General features: G+C 38.1%; 2 protein-coding genes across 6 annotated transcripts in view; one reads left to right on the top strand and one right to left on the bottom strand.

Annotated features, from left to right (window-relative positions):
* Nucleotides 1-14720, bottom strand: part of LOC107748537 (type I inositol 3,4-bisphosphate 4-phosphatase-like) — a 48319-nt gene extending 33599 nt beyond the window's left edge. For all 5 annotated transcript variants that reach the window (XM_016563351.1, XM_016563350.1, XM_016563353.1 and 2 more), the window contains exon 1: nucleotides 14587-14720. The gene's annotated coding sequence lies outside the window, so the exon portion shown is untranslated. The remainder of the gene's footprint in view (nucleotides 1-14586) is intronic.
* Nucleotides 14721-17659: 2939 nt separating this feature from the next.
* The window catches only part of tmem182b (transmembrane protein 182b), a 16094-nt gene continuing 7848 nt past the window's right edge, over nucleotides 17660-25905 (top strand). The window contains exons 1-2 of the mRNA XM_016563422.1: nucleotides 17660-17809; nucleotides 18588-18726. Coding sequence (XP_016418908.1) covers nucleotides 17660-17809; nucleotides 18588-18726 — 289 coding nt within the window. The remainder of the gene's footprint in view (nucleotides 17810-18587; nucleotides 18727-25905) is intronic.

Here is a 25905-nt window from a genome sequence, read left to right as displayed (position 1 = left end):
GACGCGTTTCAGAAAGGCGGGGCATAGAGGAGAAACAATAATGTACATTATGTGGAAAATAATGTGTTTTTTGAACCTTAAACCGCATAAACACATTTCATTACACCAAATACACAAAATAATGTTCTTTTTAGCAACATCATATGACCCCTTTAATTAAAGGGATAATTCTCACAAAAATAAAAACTGTCATCATTTACTTACCCTCACGCTGCTTCAAATTCATAATACTTTCGTTCATCTTGACACACAAATGAAGTTATTTTTAAAGAGATCTCTCTCAGATGAGAGACACTTAACTACACTAAACTACGGCACTTCAAAAGTTTCACAATGAGATCGTAAAACAGACATGGTCACTTTATATGATGAACACACTTATTTTACACTTTTTTTTTTTTTTTTACATATAAACATTGATTAACACATACAAGAAGCATAACAAATACAGTAATAGAGTGCTCAAAAGGTCCAGCAAAGGTCTGTTCATCATTAAACCGATAATGTTTTACATTGTTTTATGAACTTTTTGAAGCTTGGAAATTTTTGTTGCATGGACTTTCAATGGATGTTTTTTTTTTTAAAAAGATAAACGACATAACGGTGAGTAAATGATGACGATTTTCTTTGTTGGATGAACTATCCCTTCTATGAACTGCCATGTGTGATGTGTATAATTGTACACATGTATAATTTCTCCATGTCTCTGAGGCTCCAAATCAGTACAATAATAATAACTTATAGACTACACTATTTATAAGTAAGTTTATATATAAGTTTTGATAATTTTAATTGCCTTGCAAGCATCATAAGAAAATGTGTGAATATACATCAATATCTTATAATATGCAAATCTTTATAGACCAAGTTTAAAACGTAACACTCAAGTTTTATACAACATGCAACAGTGGGTCCCTGCTCTGCCTTACTATCCACTGAGGGGTCCTTGTCTGAAGACTCCGGCTTTAAATAGCCCACTTCTAAAGTATGACACCAAAGGCACCTTACATTTTAAGCCTGCTGCTTAAAATTCAGAGTTATTTTTCTTCAGAGATAAGCATGGCCAAAACAAACTCCACTCTTTTCAAATATCCATGAGAGAGACTTAGATTACTGTGTTTGTTTTAGATGACTCTTTTTCCGCAGGCACTGAGTCAGGAGGAGAGCAGAGACTGGAGACCGTAAAAGGGCAAACCTAGTTTCCCAGTTTTCACTTTCTGTCTGATTGCCAAACCTTGAACCCATAGTCCTTCTCCTCTTACACACACTCTCTCTCTCTCTCTTTCTCTCTCTCATACAAACATACAGTATAATGTCATTAAGCAGTTAAGCAGGTGAATGGCCTGGAACCCCCTCAGATGTTCTTCTGTATCTCTAGTTAAACTTCCCACACAGAGAGAGAGTTAACAAACCAAGCTCAACACGATCCAGAACTGATCATCTCTATAACACATCAGTCTCCTTTCCTCTTCCCACACACCTCTCATTTACAGCTGCATCACTTCCTCCCACACGCACACTCAGGTAAAACTTTCTACAGTGTTAAACTGTCATTTTTACCCTCTCTCAAGCGCTGTCAACTCCAAGCCATCCTTTCAATTTAAAATGTTCAACAATGGACCAGTTCACCAAATATACCACTATAATATTTGTCAAACCCAAAAACAACCCAGTCTTATCCAGCTTTTCATAAACAAGCAAATTCCTAGTAATTGAGTATACATATGGATACACATATTGGCACCATATCGTTGATTGGCTGATATTCACAATTATTATTTTGCCAATATAGGGTACTACAGGTAGGGTTATTAGATAATTAATCGTGGCCTTCTACAATTTTAAGATTTATATTATATTGCATTAATTTAGCATTAACTTAAAGGGATGGATTATGCCACAAATGTAAACTTCAAGAGTATAATCTCTCTAAAGAGAGTGCTTTCCCTTTAAGAACACATGCTGGAATTGAACAACAGCTGTAACTGAAGGCTCCTCCTCTTGTTATACGTTTTACAATAATTTTTAATAATAATAATAATAATAAAATAACATTTATTTTAATAATAAAATAATAATTTATTTTATTATAACAATATAAAGTTTTCTAATGCAAATTTCAAATGACATCATTCTTCTGTACATTGTAATAACGCTGCCTAATTTAACTTTAGAAATTTATTTACTGTGATTTTATTTAATTTTTTGACAAAGTAATATAGATTTATAATATTGGTATTTATTATCAGCCGTTAGGGTTAGATTATGCAAAAAGATACAATTCTAAGCAAACACACTCACAATCTTACACTGTTTATTAGCAGTCCAGCAGACTTCCTCTTTTCCATCAAATCACTTGCTTGATCGTTTAGACTCCTTCATTTTGTTTTCGACTGCTGTCATAACCTTTGTGGATGAGATGTGATGTTGATAAGACATGAATATGTGTATAAGATATGAAGAAAGCATGTGGAATTTTCTAGTGTCCACCCAGACGAATAGCTCCCTTAAAGCTGTTATTCAACACATTATTTGCCTTAAGCTTTAGAGCATATTTTCAAAATAAGCCAGTGTGTCGAAGTATCTGGGGTAGTGGAGGATGTCTGAGAGCCAGGGGAAGGAAAAACAAAACAAAACAATGAGAACAGTATGTTTATGGGCTAACAATAGTCCTCTCCTTATGTTTTCTGTCAGAGTGGTGTCCTGAGAAACTTCCAGTATGTCAAATCTCCAGATGGCCTCACTAGAATTAGGGAGACACCGATCTACGAGTTGGAGTAGCAAACACTGCACTGAAAATTGTGTGTGATGGAGAGATAAATAGGAAGAAAAAGAGAGGGATAGAGAGAGAGACCCCTTGTGTGAGTGTGTATGTGCTTTTGTGCTCAGGAACAAAAAAAGACTACCCTCCTTTTAGATGGTCTGTTCATCCAATTGGAGCTTGCATAATTTCTTTAGAGGACAACCACAGATGTTACCCTTTGAGATGAAAATGAGCAACAGCAATCTTTCCCCCAGCATGAGCTCATAAACACACAAACACAAAGCCTTATTTTTGTCTTCATTTGTTTGTTTTATTTTTTACTTATTTTATTTATTATTTTGCATGAATAAATTGTATAATTAACAGTTACATGGAACCAATTAAGGTTTTGGTGTCCTTACAGTACCAGCCATAGGAAACAATAAATAATCTCAGGCAACAGATGAACTGAGACTAGGCTTGTCAGCATATTCAATAATTTCATGTAACTCATCATGCCATAAAGTGCATAGTTTTTTCCAGTTTTGTTATTTTTAACTAATAATAAAACTATTAAAATATATTTTTGTTAATTTAAATAAAGCTGAAATAAAATAGAATATAAAATTAGATGAAAAACTTTGGGTTGAGTTGACTATCAATTTTAATCAACCTTCATTTTAATGAACTGGTACCGATTCTTAAATCGTTCTTTAATATTTTAGTCAAAACTGTCAATAAAAAGTCATGCAACATGCATTACATTCACCTCAGGAGTCCACTCAGGAGGATTCACCTCAATGTCCACTGCTTGATAGTTAGCTCGAGAAAAAAAAAAAAAAACTCTTGAGACGATTAATTTGGCTAAATATGCCATATTACATATTCAATATATTTTTACTTAACCAATTAGTAATGTCTTAATGTATTTTGAATAAATCTGTCATGAAAACAATTTTTTTTATTACAGGCACTGTTTAATTGTTCATATTTCAACAACAAACTGTAGTAGAAATATAATTATGTTATTATATATAAAAACATCCATACATGAGTGTTTATTATTATATCCAAAAATAAATAGCAACTGAATTTAATAGTTTACACTAAAACTAATAAAATGACAAAGCACAACATAATTACTAAAACTTACATTAAAATGAAATTTGAAAATACACACAAAAAAATTAGTAAATACTATACAAGTATAAAATATACTAAAATAATACTGTTCCATAGTTAATGTGTGAACACATTTATTTTTATTTATTTTTTATTTTTTTACCTTTATTACAATAGGACAGTGTAGAGTAGACAGGAAGCAAAGTGGGAGAGAGAGGTGTGTGGGATCGGGAAAGGTCCTCGAGCCTAGATTCGAACTCGGGACGGCCATAACGCAATGGCATTATATGTCGGTCGGGACGGCCATAACGCAACAGCCTAGATTCGAACTCGGGACGGCCATAACGCAATGGCATTATATGTCGGTCGGGACGGCCATAACGCAACGGCATTATATGTCGGTCGGGACGGCCATAACGCAACGGCATTATATGTCGGTCGGGACGGCCATAACGCAACGGCATTATATGTCGGTCGGGACGGCTATAACGCAACGGCATTATATGTCGGTCGGGACGGCCATAACGCAACGGCATTATATGTCGGTGCTATGCCCACTAGGCTATCGGTGCCTAAGAGGTTTCTTTTTAAGAAAAGAAAAGAAAACAATGTGCATGTTTTGGGTTCCGCAATTCATTTGGATGACACCCTTAGTGGAATGTAAAGGGAATGAAGAGGGAATTTCCCTACTCTTTACTTACATGCAAGAAAAAAAGCTTGAGATTTTGTTTAAAGTCAATTGTAAAAGTTCAATTATGTTATCTGAAACAAAACATTAAATAATTAGCAAGTACAAAAGATTGCAACTAAAAATCCTTTAAAACAGATGAAGTGTTTACCAAGAAATGGGTTAACAAGAAGTGGGCAGTGGAAATGCATATGTGCAAGTAAGTGCAGCTGAACCAGGATGTGTTGCAGCTTGTAAGAGGTCTTAAGGGAAGTGGTATGTCACTTGCAACAGAAGCACCACTATGAGGAAGTAGATAAAAATGAATCAAGGTACTCAACTTGGATGATCACATTCTCTTTTCTGGGCTATGATGCAATGACTTTTATACTGAATGCCAAAATGAGCTTTGTGTGACTACAAATCTTTTACTAGACCCTGAACTATGGCATACTCTCTAATGATAAAAAAAATATATATGCATGAGTTGTGGTACCAATCACTGAATCTACACTTGTTCAGCATGCTTCACTATGACTAACAAGGAGGATGACTCTGAGGTCAGCAGGAAATGTCTTAGCTCTCCACTGATGCACAGCTGCTAGTCAGGTATTGAGCTCCTATTTCACAGAAGCGCATGGGCGAAGAGAGAAATGCAGAGATTGCTAGGTACCATGACTCTATTCTGGTATCAAACTAGCAAACATTACTGTATTTATCCATTTATGTTTTGTGGGGTCTTCAGAGTAAATGAACATAATCTGTGCCATTTGTAATGTATTAAAACAACATCAACAACAATAAAACTCTAGAGAAGAAAAAGAATAGTAACCGTCCTAAAATTGTCTAAACCTCTTAGGAAAGCACTAGGAAATTACTAAAGGCCAAAAAAAGGAATATGAAATCAGGAACCACTTGCATAATTTCACACATAAGCAATGCATGCACATACATTATATTACAGTGTTTTCTCTGCAATTCTGTCCTTCATGATTACAATTACACAAAAAAATTTATTAGAAAAAAATCCATGTCTATATTGATTTCCAGTAGGCATGGGACTTTATATATAAAGTTACAAAAATTAACTAATTAATCGCACATTTTTCTGAAATTATTTGCGATTAATCCCACCTAACATTAACGTTTTTAAATACAGGTCATCTCAATAAATTAGAATGTCGTGGAAAAGTTCTCCTGCGTTTTTCAGTCGATTTCTTGACTTTTCCCCCCTTATGAACAACACATTTTCTTACACGATAAAAGCTCCTTGTGGTTTCTTGGTTTGTCCGATTTGAGCATCCATAAACAATGCAAAACACTGGCATTTTGAGTTTCTGCTAGTGATTTCTATGGAGAAAAATCACTTCCTGCCCTCCAGCTGCATTTCGCGCGTCATCAGAATCACGTGATTGCAAACAACCTATATGCAGTATATGTCGGTAAGATGAAAAGAAAATGCCATTGAAACATTTCTGAAGATGGTCAGTTCCTCTCAGAGATACATTTATATAAACCCCTACATATTTGTCTTCCTATATTTTGAGCATCGCGAACATTGAGCTTGATCTGCCTGATACAGTATTTTCTCCTCTTTACAGACCTCATACAAATTCCACACAAATTACATTTTGGGAAATGATTGCAATGCAGTTTGTGTGCAATTCTGGAATAGAGATCGGCCAAAATAAAACAAAAAACCGGTTCCGATTTATATCCGGCATGCTATCTGAACTCACCGTTCTTGTTTTGAGTTGGTGCGTAGATCGTCTCTTCTTCTGCTCTTTCCTGTCGTGATGGTTAGCGTTGCATTGGATTTGGATTTGGATTGATCACCTATGACTGACTGTATTCGTCGTTGACTGCATGAACCGAACCGCATTTCTCTACTGTCCTTGTTTAATTTTGGTTACATTTTTACAACTACTTGAAGTAAAAAGTTGTTCCACTTTAACAACATTCTCTTCTTTTCCATTGTACTCCATCCAGCTGTTTTTAAACACAAGAACAAGCCTTAAGTAAACAGACCCTAAGAAACCAAAGTTTGACCACCCTAATTATAGAGAGCTTCCTTAAGACAAAAAACAACAACAACTAATCATTAAGGCAACGCACCAACTAGTTGTTCTTATAATTATGTCATCCCGAATTTATGGTAGTAAGGCATGCTTGGTGGGTTGTTAAGCCAGAATGTCACATTTTTACAGAGCTATAAAAGGTACATGAGCTACTGGAGCATGTGGCCTCCTTTTTATACATATTCAGAGTTCAACATTTAATACAAATACAAAATCATTTTATGTTTTTGCACTAATTAGCTAGTATCCTAAAATAGTATATTAGTGGTCATTACAAAACAGCTGTTTCTGGTAAGAGTTTCACATTTATTATTCATCCCAGATTGCTTTCAAGACTCCATCATGCACATGACTGGAGAAGGAACATTTCATGGAAATGGTCCGCATTAGGACCACAATTACATAACATCCTTGCCTCAACATAGCATATGGTAGAGGACCTTTCCACACCGTCACGTTTACAATCATACAAGTGCTTTTCCAGGGCAGAAATAGGAGCAGACAGACCTTTTAGTTCCACAATATCTTATATCCAAAAAAATATCAATAATGCAGGCCTGTGTTGCATAACTAGTGGGCAAGTCTTGGGAAGCTCCATGGCATAAGTTCAACAACAAATGTTCCACAGATCGGTTCTGATCTGCTCCCAGCCTGCAGGCAGAGTTGAAGAAGCTGAGTCATTATAGAAATAACACGAAGACAGACCCTAATTCGATTCCATGTGAACCACAGCATGTATCCCATCATGCATCTCAGCTCAGCATGAGCCCCTTCGTGTTCAGCATGCAACAGAAGCTTAGAATAAAATGTTACCAATTTAAAGATAAACAAAAAGAAAACTCTCCTCAAAATAAAGATGATCAGTCTAGTTCAAATATTTATCATAACATAATAGATTTTATTTCAACTTGATTTATGAATTTTTTCCAGTTTACATAACCTCAGTGGCAAAGTGCTTCCCAGGCTGGGCCTAATGGTCTCTAGGAGCCATAAGAAAAAAAATAGATACTCTGAAAACCTGGCACAGGGCTGCAGCATCTCTTGAGGATGCTGCCAATCTTTAAGAGAATAACATGTCTCTGTGATTGAAATTCTCAGTCTGTAAATCTTTTGAAGGTGCCTTTTCAGGTAGTGAAGGGGAATAATCAAACAGCTCACACCACCAGAGGAAAGTGTTATATCTGACTCACAGACATGACATGACACAACACAACATGTGACCTGGGTTGAGGCGATGCTGATAAAGAGGGTAATTTTTATCAGCCATCTAAGCAGGTTTACAATAGTAGTAGTTTGTTTTTCTTGTTTCTTTTGGTCTGGAGTCTGGACCAAAACAAGTAAATGATGTGTTTATTAGGGCTGCAACAAACGATTATTTCGATAATCAATTTATCTAATGATTATTACAACGATTAATCGACTAATCATCGATTATTTCACTGATTAATCTGTAAACTTCGGTTGATTATTCAGCTTTTGCAATAGTTAAAATATTGAGTTATACATATTCTAACAAATAAATGAAGGTAGTCACTTAATCATATTATGTAATTACAATTATTATACAATTAATTTATACAAATAAACATATTTCGCACACAAAATGAGATGACAGAGAAACTCTCTCATTTACCATTTAATTAGCTCAACCCTCTACATTGCGAGTAAATCACTCGCATATGCGACTAAATCTTCACTCTGGGCGACTAAATGATCTATTTATCTGGTCTAATGGTCTAATATCAGCCAATGAATGGCTAATAAATTCTCAGATTTTACTCGCCAGTGTGTGAGTTGGAGGCGAAGTATAAGTTTAGCACAGATATATTTTCACTCACAGAACACTCTGACTGAGCGCTTCAGAGTTTCACTCTCCGCCAAGCGATCTGTGCTGTTTTTCAGTTCATCTGAATGGATGTGCGCCAAACACTCTGAGCGCTTCAGAGTTTCATTCTCTGTCAAGCGATCTGTGATATTTTTCATTTCATCTCAATGGATGAGCAGCTGAATGGATGTGGTGTATTTGGCGTAACGTAAACTGTAGTGTGAAGGCGCACGACTCGCCGTCGCTTTCTCTCACACGCGCAAAGTGAGAGAGAGAGAGAGAGAGAGAGAGTCTTACATAACATGCAGAATTGATGCGCTACATATAAACAATATTCTTTGTTGTATTTTTCTGTCAAAATAACGGAGTTCCATTGGACTTCTTCAGCTTTTAAGAACTGCCGGGTTCTCCGGTAGGGGCGGAACTAATGCGCAATGAAATCTTATTGGCTTGGCGCTCACTTATTATCGTCCCTGTTTTGATTTCAGCAAATCAGTTCCAGCGAACGCACACAACCTGATTAACATTCATGAATCCAGCAGCTTGTTAATCCTTGGTGTGTTTTATATTGTTCTTACTAGTAGAATTCATATATTATTATTATTATTATCTTATCAGTATTATTGTTCGGTTTTTCCCATTCCCCAATTTTTTCCCCGAATGACCAAAAAAAAAAGCACCACCACCAGTCCTATGTTCAGTTAAAATGACTAATTTGCATTCATACATAGTTACCAAGTTTTAATTGTAATTACTAAACTTCTATTATTAAACAATACTTGATTATCATATTATAATGCTTGACTGCTTGACTGACTGATGTTAAGAGGGTACTTTCAGATATTTAAAAAGCTGTGCCATTTTACAAACATTGTATATATGTGTGTGTGTGTGTGTTTGTAAAATGGCACAGTTTTGTATATATATATATATACAGTGGGTACGGAAAGTATTCAGACCCCCTTAAATTTTTCACTCTTTGTTATATTGCAGCCATTTGCTAAAATTTCTGTCAATATGGGGTGCTGTGTGTACATTAATGAGGAAAAAAAATTAACTTAAATGATTTTAGCAAATGGCTGCAATATAACAAAGAGTGAAAAATTTAAGGGGGTCTGAATACTTTCCGTACCCACTGTATATATATAGTCTGGCGAGTAAACAAAAAAAATGTACTAGCCAATGGCGATTCAATTGCCAAGGTGTCCGTAGAGGGTTGTTAGCTATATGAAAAAGTAACTGAATGACATAATTCTGCCTAACATCTCTTTTTGTAAGTCACATGGATAAGAAACAAAATAAAGATAAGATGTTTTATTTTTATTTTTGAGATTATTCATAACAGTCTCTTTTAAAATACCTTACAGGGTCGTGATAATCAAAACAGTCCTGAGCTAGATCAAGATTGATCTCTGCAAACCAAACGATCACTTTAATGAAATATTTTTTTCCCCCACTAATAAAAAGATTATATCACTAGCTAGCTCCACACTGGAGAGCTGCTTTATAACAGCAAATCAAGTTGTAATTCTAACTAAAAGTGACACTAACTCTGGTTTTGATTTAAGGTTATTGCATAAAGTGCTATATAAATAAACTTTACGTGACTGGACTTTACTGGAGTACCGAACTGCTGAGCTCATACAAACATCCACATCGCTGTAATCAGATGCGTTCTTAATAGTGGTCGACCGATATGGGTTTTTAGACAGCCGATGCCGATATCTTGGAAAGCAGGGAGGCCGATGGCCGATATAATTTTATTTATTTTAATTTATATTTAAGACATTTTAAATCATTTGAAAATGGATTAAAAACAATTGTGTAAAATAAACATACTTATACTTTAGAAGACAAAGCATTTTTCACAAATAAATAAATATTTAATAAAAATCTAATTAAAAAGGAAGTAAACACTGTAACCAACAGGGCACTCAGTATTCAGGGAAGTCTGTGTGCACTGGCAATCTTGTTTTTTTTTTTTTTTCAAATAAAGCCAATGTAACACTCATTTTACATACAGCACGCAATGAAAATGACATCAATATGACAGTGAGCAAATGCATAAAGCACAGCATAATTTTAAATCATGAGTTTAAAGTTTAAAGCATTCAATTCACTCAGACCGACCGTCACGCGAACAGGCGATCATGCTGCATAAAAATGCACACTTCACAAGATCTCAACTAGATTCGACTAAGTCTGCAAGGTTTGTGAAATTAAATGTTCATTAGTCATTCAAAGATTTGTTTAAATTATATAAATGCATATTTGCTGAATGCTGACGGCAAACAAGAAAGTATTATAATGTTTGCCTTTCTATTACTAATAATATTAAAGCAATCGTTATAATACTTTTTTGTATACATTTTAATTCCTTTGTTTAACAGTTCTATCTGATTATTAGATAGACTTCTATCTATATTAGACAGAACTGAACGACGACAGCGAACAAGATGGGAGAATGTGAGCACTGTGTGCTCAGACACTGCCGTTCTCAGCGCCGTCATAATAAAAGTCCCGCCTCGAACACATCGACCAAACAGAAAAACTGCTGCTTTCTCACCGCTGTCAGTTTTTGTTGTGTTTATTTTGTGATTAAGAGGAAAGCGTGCAGCATATATTTACATATTCCTCCAAACGCCGCTCAGCAGCTTCAAGTTCGGCTGCGTTTGCTCTGAAGCGCTGTGTCTTCTCCTGAATTGCATCCAGGAGGGCTGAATTAAAGTCTTGCTCTACAGCATCACACTGGTCAAACCACATTATTGCAGGCTCTTACATTTATTAGGTCATATGAGATCAAACGGCTACTCAACAACAGAAATTTGAAATTGTCTACATTGTTGATAATGTCAACTTATTGTTTCAGCCCTAATGTTTATTTCGGGTTTTCTTAGCATTCACACTGTCACCGAATTTAAAGATAAAAAACAAAAAGTATAAGGATACGGTCACAACCTGGGGTGTGTTTCCCAAAAGCAACTATGGTCGCAAGTTCCATTGTTACCAATAGAGTTCAATGGAACTAATGACCATAGTTACTAACAATGGTTTTGTTAAATGCACCCCTGATCGGATGAGTGCATTTAGCCTTATCACAACATTGTTTTGGATGATCGGCAAGTTCACCGAATAGTACACATCATATTTTGTGAAATTACCAATCATCCAAAACAATGTGTGCTGGGATAAATGTGCTCGATGTACATGTATACATATGGTGGTATTTCTACCAGCTGATAACTCACTAAGAGCTTATAAAGAATACCTCAGTTGGACACATGTAAATCTGCTGTAATGAGACGGCTGTTCTGACGCCTGTACCAAACTGTAATGGCCAACAATAGCTCCTATGATGAGAAGAACCATGTACGCTTGAACATTTTTGCCTTTTTCAGGTCACATCTTGTGACATTACATCCTGTTTTTGGTTCATTTAGATGTCTTAGGTCCACACTGCTTTCATATTTCAGTCAAACTGCAAACCTGCCAAGTGTAATCATGCCCTAAAATACAACCAAACTGACTTAGACAAACACATCTTACTTTGTCTCACTTATTAAAGGGGAATTTTTTGCTGAGGTAAAGTAATTGAAAAACAAGACATGTATTATATAACCATAAAACTAGGGCTGCAACTAACGATTATTTTGATAATCGATTAGTAAAGAATTCTCAAGTTTTGGGCAGCTTGGATCACGTACTTCTCCTGCAGCATCTCATTCTGTTTCCTCCACTATTTTTAGATGCATTTTGTCCATAATGCGCTATTCAGTGCTGTAATTTGACGCGACCGGCTGAAGTTGGACGTGCACCTTGGGCAGACCCGACTAATCGATAATGAGAATCGTTGTCGATTATTTTCATTATCGATAATAATCGATTTTATCGATTAGTTGTTGCAGCCCTACATAAAACCAAGAAATGCATCTTCTACTTGCTTTTACAGGGCCTGGCCTGTACAGTCATGAAGTCTTAATGTAAAACGCCACTTAACGCTGCTGTGTGGTGCCTGCACATGGCCCATGTTTTCCTCTCAGCTGAGTGAAACTACAACAAATCCCCAAACGAAGTGTGATCAAGCACAATGCATTTGAACTGTACTTATGCAACAGCCTGCCAGCTTCATGAAATATCAAACTCCAACCAGGAGCAAACCAGTCCAAACCTATTAGGGCTTTGTTTATGGAAGGAATTTCTGGTTATCAGACAAAACTGATCAGATTTTCTAAAGAGCCCATTATTAGGTGAACTTTAAGTCTCACTTTTTAAAAACAAGTCTCACTCTAATTCTCGCAAATATGCAGAACATGCTACCAAATGGATAAAAAAAAACATTTGCCTGTAAACAAACAGAAATTAGCCATTGCACTCCATTGCATCAACATTTCTCTTTGGAGTTATCTTCATAAAAATAGTTGATGTGGGTATTGCAGCACTGTAAAAAAATTAGTTGGTCACCAAAAAAGGTTGTAGGTTCGAAACTCTGCAGAGTGTTATTCAAGAGTCAATAACACAGCAAGGACATGTTTGGCCAAGTAATCACTGCAATATTTCTTTCTTTCTTTTTTCTTTCTCTTTTTTGGCATTAAAGGGGTCATATGATGTTGCTAAAAAGAACATTATTTTGTGTATTTGGTGTAATGCAATGCGTTTATGCGGTTTAAGTAGTGCTGGGCGGTATGACCAAAAATTTATATCACGGTATTTTTCAAAATTATACCGGTTTCACGGTACATGACGGTATTTTTTTTTTCATGCATGACCGGGTGTTAACCATATTTTCTACTGATTGAGAGAGGAAATACTGCAGTATATTGACTTAGAATGCCCTATTTTACTGTCATAATGAGTGAATATTGTCAAAAAATACCACACTAAATAGTGACTAAACACGACCCCTTTTAATACATGTTAACCAGGAGTCACTCTCATTTATAATCGTGGCATCGTCTGATAAAATCAACATGCATCTACACTAAAGAGCGGCTATGTGGTTGTTTTGGCTATATTACTTTTTTGTCTCATCTTTTTTCATTTTTGCACTGCCTGCGTCTGAGTAACAAATTAAAAAAAATACAAAAATTTGCATGTGATATTAACAGACGAACTATGCTCATATTTATAATTCCAAACAATCAGTAAGCGAACAATACTACAGCGAGGATAAAAGTTACGCCTTCTTTCTTTGATTGAACATTTGGGCGGCGTTATGCAAATTGTCCCACATCGTGATGTAGATATGTGGGGGCGTGTTAGAACGAGCCGTTTTAGGTAGGCGTGGTTGACTCTTAAATTTTATAAAGAATATCTCTTTGGATTTGAGACTTTAGTCTTTGCAACTTTACAGATCTTCTTTATGCTCCAAGAGCTTGTAACACTTCAAAGAGAAAGAAAAAATTGAAATCGTATCATATGACCCCTTTAAGTTTTGGCATACAGATTACTAATGTATAATTATATGGATGTTGTTACTGTTACGAATAAAATAACCATTAAAAATATAATTAGAAATTACTAAAACACCATGGAAAATAACTATTAAAAACATCATAAAATGATTTAACCATACGCAAACATCTTTTAAAATTGCATTTAGAGTATAAATAAAGTACATTGTCATATTTCATATTTTCCTAGAACACAATCTGGATATTAAAGGGTTAAGACAGTAAACATCCAATTAAGCAATGACATATATAATGAATGTTCTCAAGTTTACAAGGCAATTATAGAAGCACTGGGATTTAGTCAAATCATGGACAGCTCAGAATGGCCCTGTTTCACAGTCATAGTACAATTTAAACGTGAGATCAGCGAACACTGGCCTTTCAGGTCACACTGCATGCATACATACTTTCACCCTCTGCCTATGAAAGACGTTTCAGTGTTTCCCCCAAAGAAACATTAGTAGCTTTCGATTTGGCAGGCAGTGTCTGGCGGTTATTTTACAGAAAATTCCGAACGCGATTATAAAATGGCATCGCAGCCAAGTCATACAAACAAAATGTAACTTATCTCCAGTTCGCCTCCCTGCGCACTACAGAGCATACAAACAACACAGATTACTTTATGGTTGTTTCTTTGGTTGTGTAACCAACAAAGAACCTGACTGACTGTTCCGAATGTTTCACAAATCAAATGTACTCACATCTCAGTGGGCGCTGTGTCAATCCATACTACCATCGGACGAGTTGTGATGCATGCAAAGCTCTGTTGCCAAATTCCAGCGCGCTGCCTCTCGCTCTTCCTTGCGCTGCTGCATAGTGTGGCCCCGCCCTTATGCGTGACGCCACCCTGCTCGGCCCCGCCTTTCCCACGCGCTCTCTCCGCAACTACACGTGCAGGCACAAACACGAAATATTGTTTATACAAGACAACGCACTAATAATAATAATAATAATAATAATAATATATATTTTCAACTATTATATATATATATATAATAGTTGAAAATACTGGTTTGCACTTAATTAGTTTAATTATGATTGTGACAGAGTTATAAACATAATATCTTTAATTGTGTTATTTGTTTATGTGCATATTATATACTAGTAGTCAGTTAAGTTACACTGAAGCTTAACGACAGCATCTCTTATCGAAAATTTGCAGGACCATTAAGTGAGACATTTATTTGAATTGGACAGTAATGTGGTTCATGGGTGTATTTGAAGAGAGGCAGTATATCTCCGATTATGATTAGTCTACAAATTATACTGGTGGGATTGATCCTCGTTTCATAGTGCAATGCTTCTGCAATCACAAGTCTTATTCCTCACAAAATATGTGAGATCATGGGTTCCAAGAACTATATTGCCATCTTGTGGATGGTTGTTAAAAAACTGTCACAGTCACAGTTTTCATTTAATTTTATTTCACTTTCTGTTTGGAGTAGCAGCCTATCATTTACCACCAGCCATACAATGTTTGTACAAATTAGATATTACACGATGCAGCAGGTTACCCTATATTGGAAACAATGTTATACCATGAAATATAAAGAAGAATTTTGTGTTCATAGTTTTCATTATAAAATCATTTTATAATACAAAACGATTTGAGACTAAATCAAAAGCAGTCTCTTTTTTCTTACAATAACATGACAATAAATGATCAAAATACCCTACACTAGGGCTAGTTGTCATACTTTTTACTCCAGTAAATATTGCTCAAATTAAGTTTATTTTTGACTATTATACTTTGGAATAAGACACAGTTCATACAGTGGGGCATGTTGTCACAATATATGAGGTGAATGTTTTGTGTATGTTTTATTGGACATTTAGCAGAAATATAAACAGTAAAATCATAAAATCGTGAAACAAAAATGTAGAGGTAACAGAAATAGAAATCCATTGTTTTGGGCAATAAATTATTAATATTGAATAATACTAAATAAGATTAAACTCATGATGTATGGTCTGGAAGAAGAGCATTTGTGAATTGTTAAATCTATACAGAAAGCTAATACAGCTGATGTATTTGTACTTATGGACATCAGAGGATGTCGATTAAAAATCTCACCTTAGATAACTGGTGCATCTACAATGAGCTCAATAACAGACTGTTATTTTAGAGAAAGAGGTGAACCTCAAAGGTCTTTCTTAGCCTCAAGATCAAATTAATACTGCAGCCCTATTATTTCTATAAATAGCATAAACTGGCTCATGAATCTTTTCTTAGGTGGATAGATAATAATTTTCATATCACCTATTTACATAGATTCATGCGAATGTGTATTTAATATAAATGTGTATTTGATTAATATTCCCATGGCTGTTAGTGTAAAACAAGGGTAAACTGCTATTTTGCATATTTAACATATGTATCTTCATGAGTCACTATAATAGTGATAAATCACTATATTTGCAGATGCACTCAACTCAGTATGTTATGTTTTTACACTGAGAACTGTATGGTGCTCTAAACTTAATATCTGTCCAGAAATGATTTTCTACAAAACACACACACACACACACACACACACACGTCTGGTTTGCTATCCTTGTGGGGACTCTCCATAGGCGTAATGCTTTTTCTACTGTACAGACCATATTTTCTATCGCCCTACACCAACCCTACACCTAAACCTACCCCTTACAGGAAACTTTTAGCATTTTTAAATTCTCAAAAAACTTAATTCTGTGCGATTTATTTGCTTGTTTACCCGTGGGGACCTCAATTTAGGTCCCCTGTGCGATTTATTTGCTTGTTTCCCCGTGGGGACCTCAATTTAGGTCCCCACCGTGACACGAGTCCCCATGAGTCTGTGTGTATTCAGGTTTAAGTCCCCACCAGAATAGAAAAACAGGTACACATGTCTCACACACACACACACACACACACACATGTATGTAATGAAACAACTGTCACTCAGAAATTGCAAGTACATTTTACAAACAATTACAGTGAAACAGCAAATAACACACTGAATCAAACATGAAAGTAGGAAGACTGGGATAGTATTTTCCTGTAAAATGCACTCAAATAATTTGTTTTAATTATTTATTTACAGTGAAATTCACTGCTTTGAGATGACAGATGAAGAATCTGTCATGCTAAAGTGCACTTATGGGTTTATTTTCATATAATTTAAAACGGACAACACTAGTTAATGTTTCAGCATAACTATTTCACAAGAACATGACTGCATTTAATTAATACATTGGTGTCTTGAGACATGTATAGATCCATTTCACAGTTAAATAAACTTTTCACAGTCGCACAGCTATTTTTATTAAAGAAGGTAACTAAATACTGACTCTAGCAACACATGAAGACAGATGCTATTTTCTATACCATTACCTCACCAGTATAGATTCCTTCATGAAAATCCAATGTGCTCTGATGGCAGTGCAACTTGATATCAGTAGTGCTACAATTATTGATTGAAAATTAATTTCAGTCACATCCAGTTGGTCTCTTCAGTCACATAAACAGATTATTTTTTTAGACATTATTTATTTTGTTGAATTGGATCAGACTTCTATTTTTAAATAAGTCCCTCCCTACAGCTAGACTCTAAGAATAGTGGAGTCTGGTCCTTTTCTTGTCATTGGTCATTGCACAGTGGCCACACCAGTGAGAGACAGAACCAAACATTTGAAGGACAATAAATAATGTAGACAGATAAGCAAACCAGCTGGACAGTGTTGGTAACACAAACCAACTAGTAATGTGAGCATTTAAAATTGAGAGACTGGGAAAATTGTTGTTCAGCAGCTATGCGTCTGGTAGTTTTACAGTTCCTGGCTGGATTTTTTGGAGCTCTAAGCTCAGTGTTCCTCCTGGGATCTCTTGGGTCTGATTACTGGCTTATGGCATCTGAATCTTGTGGAGGTGCTGCACTTTTCAAATTATGGAAAGTCACAAAGGTAAGGCTCGGACATATTTGCCATATTTGAAAAAGATCTGTCCATGTGTTTGATTAGACTTTAACTATACATTTAAATGATTTATCAGAGAATTCACCAATTAATTTTGTCTGACAAATCAAACATACAAAGAATTAATTAATCCACCTGGGACCAGAACCATAAGCCTGCATTATATTGTAGTTGATATCTTTCACTGAAACAACAACATTTGAGAAAGAAACATTTGCTTTCTTTTAATAAAATACCAGTTTACACTCTTAAAAACAAAAATTTTAAGAGAAGGTTTTAGCAGTGATGCTACAGAAGAAACATTTTTGGTTGCTCAAAGAACTGAAAAGCTCTTAAAAGAACCATTTCTTTCATAGAGTAAAAGAACATTTAAATAATCTAAATAATCTTGTTCAACTACAACCGTCTGTGCAATGGAAAGGTTCCATAGATGTTAAAGGTAGCCTACTCCATAGATGCCAATAAGAACTTTTATTTTTGTATGAATTTACATGAATTTACATTAATTTTATGCTGTGGACCAGCACAGCCATGTAGTTCACAAACAAAAAATGCTGGTCAGCCAGCATAGTCTTTCTAAAGAAGCTGGCTGACTAAAGAAGGTTTGCTTCTTAAGCTAGTTAAACCTTGTAGGGACACCAGTATCAAAAAACCAAACATGATGGTAAATGTTCAGTAGGATTAATATATTTGGAACAATATCAATTTAGAAGGAACATTTATTTATCATCTTATTTACTCATTTGTTTATCATCTTATTCATTAGGATTTCTCTCAAGCACAACCAGACAGTAGCAATCAGGCTGAAAACTCCCTTCTGTTCTACCATGAGGGTCTTTTTTGGAGATGTTCCTACCATAGGGGTTCAAGTGGAGAGCAGGGCAGCATACTGGCTTATTTGATAAGTAGGTGAACTCTTTCTTTATTAACATGCAACTTGCAACTTGAACAATAGCACTATTGCTTGTGTGATATTGCTTTAATCTGAAAAAAAACAAAAAAAACAGACAGTGCTTATATTCTTAAATATATACTGAATCCCAGTATATATGTCACGATGGTCGCCGTGATTTTGCCAAATAAGACATGTTCCTGGATCAACATCTTTTGTTGATCCTGGATCAACATTACTGTCCAAAATATAGACTAAACCCAATCCCTACCCCTAAACCTAACCCTACCCATAATTTATTCCTAAAACCAGTGGGAAAAGATAGCTGATTAACAAGGGTGTAGAAGCACCTAACCCTGATCGTAAGCCTAAAACAGATATTTCCTGAAAAGTTATCCCTCAATTCTGATTGGTTAATTGGAATGTTGTTCCAGGATCAACAAGGATGTTGATCCAGGAACATGTTGTACTTGGTGAAATCACGGTCACCATGTCACGATACTGCTGTTAGGTAGACGAAAGTACGACGAAGATTATACCAACAAATCCTTTTAATGGTAATCCACACGAGGAAGAGGGTCTAACACACAGGGTAACATCAAAAATACCGGACAAAGGAAGACAGGACAGACTACACTTTAAATACTGGAGCAAATTAAGATAATTAATGACACACACCTGAACTAAATGACACAATAAAAAAATATGAGGGAAACTAGGTCACTCAGAGCACATGAGGGATGAAAACAGAACAAAAGTCCAATGGGGTGTAACAATATATATACAGTAGGTGGGTACAAAATTCGGCACCATTTATATGTACCTAATGAAATGGAGTCCAAACAACTGAGAATATTCTCAGTTGTTTGGACTCCATTTCATTAGGTACATATAAATGGTGCCTAATTTTGTACCCCCCTACTGTACAGGGCATTCAGAAAGTATTAATTTTTTTTCACATTGTATGTTGTAGCCAGTGAATGGGAAAGCTACTTTTAAAAGTATTGCATTACAATATTGCATTACTCCCGAAAAATTAACTCATTGTAGTTATTTTTTATGGAAAGTAATGTGTTACACTACTTTTCCGTAACTTTTTCTCATCTGGGCTGGGATTGCTTGCTTGTTTTTAATAATAAAAAAAGCTCTATTTTTGGCAGTGTAAAGGTCCTTTCACACCAAAAGTGAATGAATAAGACTCAGGCTGAAGGAAATGTAAATTCACGTTTCAGCTGTGCTGCCATTCTGGATTGCATGACGTATAGGACGCAGGAGAAGTCATTTTTGCTTATTAGCATGTTGGGCTCGTTACTCAAAAATTTTTATTTATTACTTGTTACAAGTTATTACTCTATTATTACATTATTTATTACTTTCTGGCAACAGTAATTAGTTACACTACTAGTTACATTACTTTTCCTTCACGCCGCACAGTTGTTATTGCTTACCTTACCCATAAAATTCTTCTGAAATGTTACTAACAATATATTTCTGCCTCATCATTTGACCAAAATCCATACTGGATCGCAGTCATAAGTTATCACAAATGCTCAATGGTGATTGATAGTGATGTTTAGGATAAAGTGTTGTATTACTGTCATTAATTGTGCTTGAAGCTAATTGTAGCTATAATTTCTCTGTTACCCATATACAATTATATTTCATGAAGTATTTTATCAAAAGAAATCACATAAATTCATATGAAAATGTTTTGTTTCCTAAAAAGATGTTTAATTATAATAATAGACTACAATTTATATCGGGATCAGAGGGATGTGGGTGGGCAAGCCATGTAATGCCAGAGTATAGTAATGCCACAACGTACACATCTGTGTTCAGATCATCTTTCCTTCTCACAAAATCAATGTAATCGCAATGCTTCCTGCTGAATGTAAACTTATCCATATTTCAAGCTTGCCTGCAGCACTGGTGATTCATGTGCCTGTGTGAGTCGTGAAAATTATGAAAATAAATATAGGAATTATTGGATTGTTGGACTTCAAATCAATAGGGGTTGAGGCATCAAAAGTAACTAAGTAATGAACTGTTTTTTTAATGGGCTCGTCTCTGCATTTCTGTTTTCATCCTGGCCTGCAGGGGTCACTCTCCTTGAGCCCTTTATGTCATGTTCCCTCTAGTACTGCAGATGGCGCTTGTATTATGAACTCTAGTCTCTCCGCTCCTCTAGATGGCGCCATCGCCCCATACCATGTTCAGTATCCTGCTCATCAACTTTGATTCCCCACACCTGTGTTTGACCCTTTATAAGTCTGTTTGTTCCCTGCTATTGAGTTCAGTCTTGAGCCTATTCTTCCTGAGTATCCAGTTGCCAGTCCTCAAGTTAGGTTGATTGTTCTTGTATTTTTTGGACCCTTGTGTCTTTTTTTGTTTGATGGAAGCTCAGTTTTCCATATTTATTTTGTACTTTGTTTCTCTAGTAAAGATTATTTGTTACTTTTTGAAGATTCAAGTCCCTTGGCTTTTGGGATTAACTGTCTAGGAGTAGCTCAGTGAGTAATTTCTCTGAGCAAGCCACTACCATTCAACGACATGATCAAACTCTGTCTCAGATTGTCCAACTTTTGAGCCTTCAGTCCCAGGCCTCTTCACCCCAAGAACCCCAACAGTCTCCTGATGCTCAACCTAGATCCATGGTGACACTCCCTTCTGAGCCCAGATTACCAGCCTCAGAGAGGTTTGATGGAGGCCCTGAGAGATGCAGAGGATTTATTACCCAGTGTACTCTGACCTTTCAACTTCAACCCAGTAGTTTTCCTACTGTGAGCAGTTAGGTGGCCTACATCATTACCCTCCTCATCGGTAAGGCAGTGGGGGAGATGTGGATCATCGCCTGCTGAATCTCTCTCAAGGTACCCGAAGCGCAGCTGAGTTCGCCATAGAGTTTCGTACCCTGGCTACTGAGAGTAGATGGGATCAAAGAGCCCTAAGAGCAACCTTCCACCATGCTTTGTTGTCAGAGCTCAAAGACGAGTTAGCATTCCGAGACCCTGCCCCTGATCTCGAGTCCCTCATTGATGTAGTTATCCGGGTTGACCATCGCCTCAGAGAACGCCAGCTAGACCGGCAGCGGGAGACCAGCTTACTTGAGGCCGCCAGTCATGTTAAATTACCTCCTCCTCCTCTTATGGACATGGAGGAACCCATGCAGTTGGGGGGGGGACTCGGATATCCCAGGCCGAATGCAATAGGAGAATGAGAGAGAGATACTGCCTCTACTGTGGCAAGCCAGGTCACTTTCGTTCCAGAATATTGACTGGTCCAGAGGAGTCATCACAGAGTGGGGAACACACTGCCAACTCTCGAATACTGCTTTCTGCGGTTCCCCTGAGCTGAAGTCTTTCCAATAATCATTGTCAGACAATCCCAAGAGCAACTCCGTCTTTAGGCTCAAAGCCCTGTCCACGGAAGTCATGGCTGTTCCCAGGATGGAACCAGTCACTAGCAAGTCCCCACCTCCCCCTCCCAAGCCATCCCGAGTTCCCCCAGAATACATGGACCCCCAAAGTCTTGCAATTCACTCTGTTACTCTCCAAGAACCCCTTAACATTACTGCAGTTGAAGGCAGCCCACTGGGATCGGGTCGGGTCAGTCAGTGCACTCCACCTCTTCAGCTACAGGTGGGGAACCACCAGGAATTGATACAGTTTTTCTTAATTCATACTCCTAAACTCCCTATAATTCTTCCCATGGTTGACTGTTCATAACCCGAATATTGACTGGTCCAGAGGAGTCATCACAGAGTGGGGAACACACTGCCAACTCTCGAATACTGCTTTCTGCTGTTCCCCTGAGCTGAAGTCTTTCCAAGAATCATTGTCAGACAATCCCAAGAGCAACTCCGTCTTTAGGCTCAAAGCCCTGTCCACGGAAGTCATGGCTGTTCGCAGGATGGAACCAGTCACTAGCAAGTCCCCACCTCACCCTCCCAAGCCATCCCGAGTTCCCCCAGAATACATGGACCTCCTCGAAGTCTTCAGTAAAGTCCAAGCTGCCACACTGCCCCCCCACAGATCATACGACTGCGCTATTGAGCTTATGCCAGGAACTTGCCCACCCCGTGGAAGGCTCTTTTCCCTCTCTGGCCCTGAGAGATTAGCTATGGACAAGTATCTGAAGGAAGCTCTGGATAGTGGATTCATCCGTCCTTCCACATCACCAGCAGGAGCCAGTTTCTTCTTTGTTGAAAAGAAGGATGATAGTCTCAGACCTTGTATTGATTATTGAGGCTTAAATAACATCACAATCAAGAATCGTTACCCCCTCCCACTTATGACCACAGCTTTTGAGATCCTGCAGGGGGCCACCATCTTTACCAAACTGGACCTTCGGAATGCATACCATCTTGTCAGGAACCGGGAGCCACATCACCAGCAGGAGCCAGTTTCTTCTTTGTTGAAAAGAAGGATGATAGTCTCAGACCTTGTATTGATTATTGAGGCTTAAATAACATCACAATCAAGAATCGTTACCCCCTCCCACTTATGACCACAGCTTTTGAGATCCTGCAGGGGGCCACCATCTTTACCAAACTGGACCTTCGGAATGCATACCATCTTGTCAGGAACCGGGAGGGGGACGAATGGAAGACTGCGTTTAATACCCCGACAGGCCACTACGATTACCAGGTAATGCAATTCGGCCTGGTTAATGCTCCTGCTGTCTTCCAGGCATTTATTAATGATGTTCTCAGAGAGATGCTTAATATATTTGTGTTTGTTTACTTGGATGATATTCTGATATTCTCCCGCAACCTCCAAGAACACATTCAACATGTCAGACAGATCCTGGCCCAGCTGCTGAAGCACAAGCTCTTTGTTAAACTGGAGAAGAGCAAATTCTATGTCCCAGCTGTCTCATTTCTCAGCTTCCATGTGTCCAAGGGCAGCCTTCAGATGGATCCTGGCAAGATCCGAGCAGTCTTGGACTGGCCCGACCCACTTCAGTCAAGCAGGTACAGCGCTTTCTGGGGTTCTCTAATTTCTGCTGGAGGTTCATAAGAAATTTGAGTTCTGTTGCAGAGCCTCTCTCCTCACTCACAAAGAAGTCTAACAGGCCATTCATGTGGACCGGCGGAGCTGACCATGTCTTCAATACACTGAAACAACGCTTCACATCTTCTCCCATTCTAACTCTTCCAGACCCAGAGCTGCCCTTCGTCCTGGAGGTGGATGCCTCAGATGTGGGGGTAGGAGCGGTCTTGTCACAGAAGAGTAAGAGTGATTACAAGCTTCACCCATGTGCATTTTTCTCTCGCCGTCTTACCCCTACAGAGAGAAATTATGACATTGGGAACCGGGAGTTGTTGGCCATTAAGATGGCGTTGGAGGAGTGGAGGCACTGGCTTGAGGGGGCCAAACACCCATTCCTCATCTGGACGGACCATCGAAATCTCACCTACATTCGGGATGCCAAGAGGTTAAACTCACGACAAGCCCGTTGGGCCCTCTTTTTTAACCGGTTTAATTTCATTCTCTCTTATCGCCCTGGTTCCAAAAATCTCAAGCCAGATGCACTCTTGAGGCAGTTTGAGCCACCTGAGAGGGAGTCCTGCCCAGAACCCATCCTCCCCATATCCAGGGTGATAGCCCCCATCCAGTGGGATATTGAGACAGCCATCAGGAGAGCCCAACAGCAACAGCCTGGTCTAGGTAATGGCCCTGTAGGGCGTCTCTTTGTCCCTAACTGTATGCGCTCTGAGGTCTTGCAGTGGGCACATGCTTCCCTACCCTCCGGACACCCAGGAACCACTAGAACCTGCAAGCTGGTTCAGAGGAAGTTTTGGTGGCCCAAGTTACAGAGAGATGTTCGGGCCTTTGTCTCTGCCTGTCCAGTGTGCACCCAGTACAAGGAGCCAAGAACCTCATGGTTTAATGCACCCACTGCCTATCCAAAGACTTCCATGGTCTCACATCTCCCTGGATTTCGTCACAGGCTTACCTCAGTCTCAGGGAAACATGGTAATTCTGGTGGTGGTGGATAGATTTTCTAAGACTTGTCACCTCTTACCCATACCCAAGCTCCCCACAGCTAACCAAACTGTGGAACTTCTGATGAAACGTGTTCAGAATCCATGGCTTTCCCCAGGATATGGTTTCGGACCGGGGGCCACAGTTTACGTCCCGGTTTTGGAAGGCGTTTGGTCGGCTCATTGGGTCCTCCATCAGCATGTCCTCTGGCTTCCACCCCCAGTCCAATGGCCAAACTGAGAGGGTAAATCAGGACATCGAAAAGACACTGAGATGCCTGGTTGCTGACAACCAATCCACTTCGAGCTCTCAATTAATTTGGGCTGAATTCGCTCATAAGGGGGAGTTGTGGCCTAATGGTTAGAGAGTCGGACTCGTAACCCAGAGGTTGCGAGTTCGAGTCTCGTTTTGAGGGGATTGTAGGTGGGGGGAGTGAATGTACAGCGCTCTCTCCCACCTTCAATACCACGACTGAGGTGCCCTTGAGCAAGGCTCCGAACCCCCAACTGCTCCCCGGGCGCTGCAGCAAAAAAATGGCTGCCCACTGCTCCGGGTGTGTGTTCACGGTGTGTGTGTGTTCACTGCTGTGTGTGTGCACTTTAGATGGGATAAATGCAGAGCACTAATTCCAAGTATGGGCCACCATACTTGGCCACATGTCACGTCACAAGTTTTTAAGTCTTTCTAGTTTAAACATTAAAGTCATTTTAAACCATTTAAGCGCAAGACATCTCAATGCGGTACTCACGTGCTGATAGATCGTTTCTGTGCACACCGTGCTCACAACTGAAGCGCACAAACAAAGCCGTCTCAGACAGCAGGTTCACACCAATGGCTGTCTTGACGAGTATCCTCGTAAGCACAGTCAGTCTTAAGTGAACGTAATTACAGTAAAGAAAATATCGAATGTACATCAGTATAACAGATCCGTGCATTTCTTATGTTAATAATGTTAATCAAAAAGAACAAAAGAAAAATCACTCGCTGCTCTTAAGTAACGTCTGTAGTTTTAATGGATATTTGTGTATATGTTAAAGAAATTCGGTGTGAATACAGTAATAGGGGTGGGGAGGGGGTGCTTGGGGGGGCGCGAGTGAAATTAGACAAACTTGGGGGGGCGCGTGTCCTAAAAGGTTGAAAACCCTTGATCTAGTTGTCCTGGTCTCCGCTGACATTCAGGGCTGTAGAGGTCATCTCTAGGTGCT

This window comes from Sinocyclocheilus rhinocerous, unplaced genomic scaffold (genome assembly GCF_001515625.1).
Source record: "Sinocyclocheilus rhinocerous isolate Xijiao unplaced genomic scaffold, SAMN03320098_v1.1 scaffold349, whole genome shotgun sequence".
Taxonomy (NCBI): domain Eukaryota; kingdom Metazoa; phylum Chordata; class Actinopteri; order Cypriniformes; family Cyprinidae; genus Sinocyclocheilus; species Sinocyclocheilus rhinocerous.
Note: the sequence above shows the minus strand (reverse complement) of the source record. Positions and strands in the feature narration are given on the sequence as shown.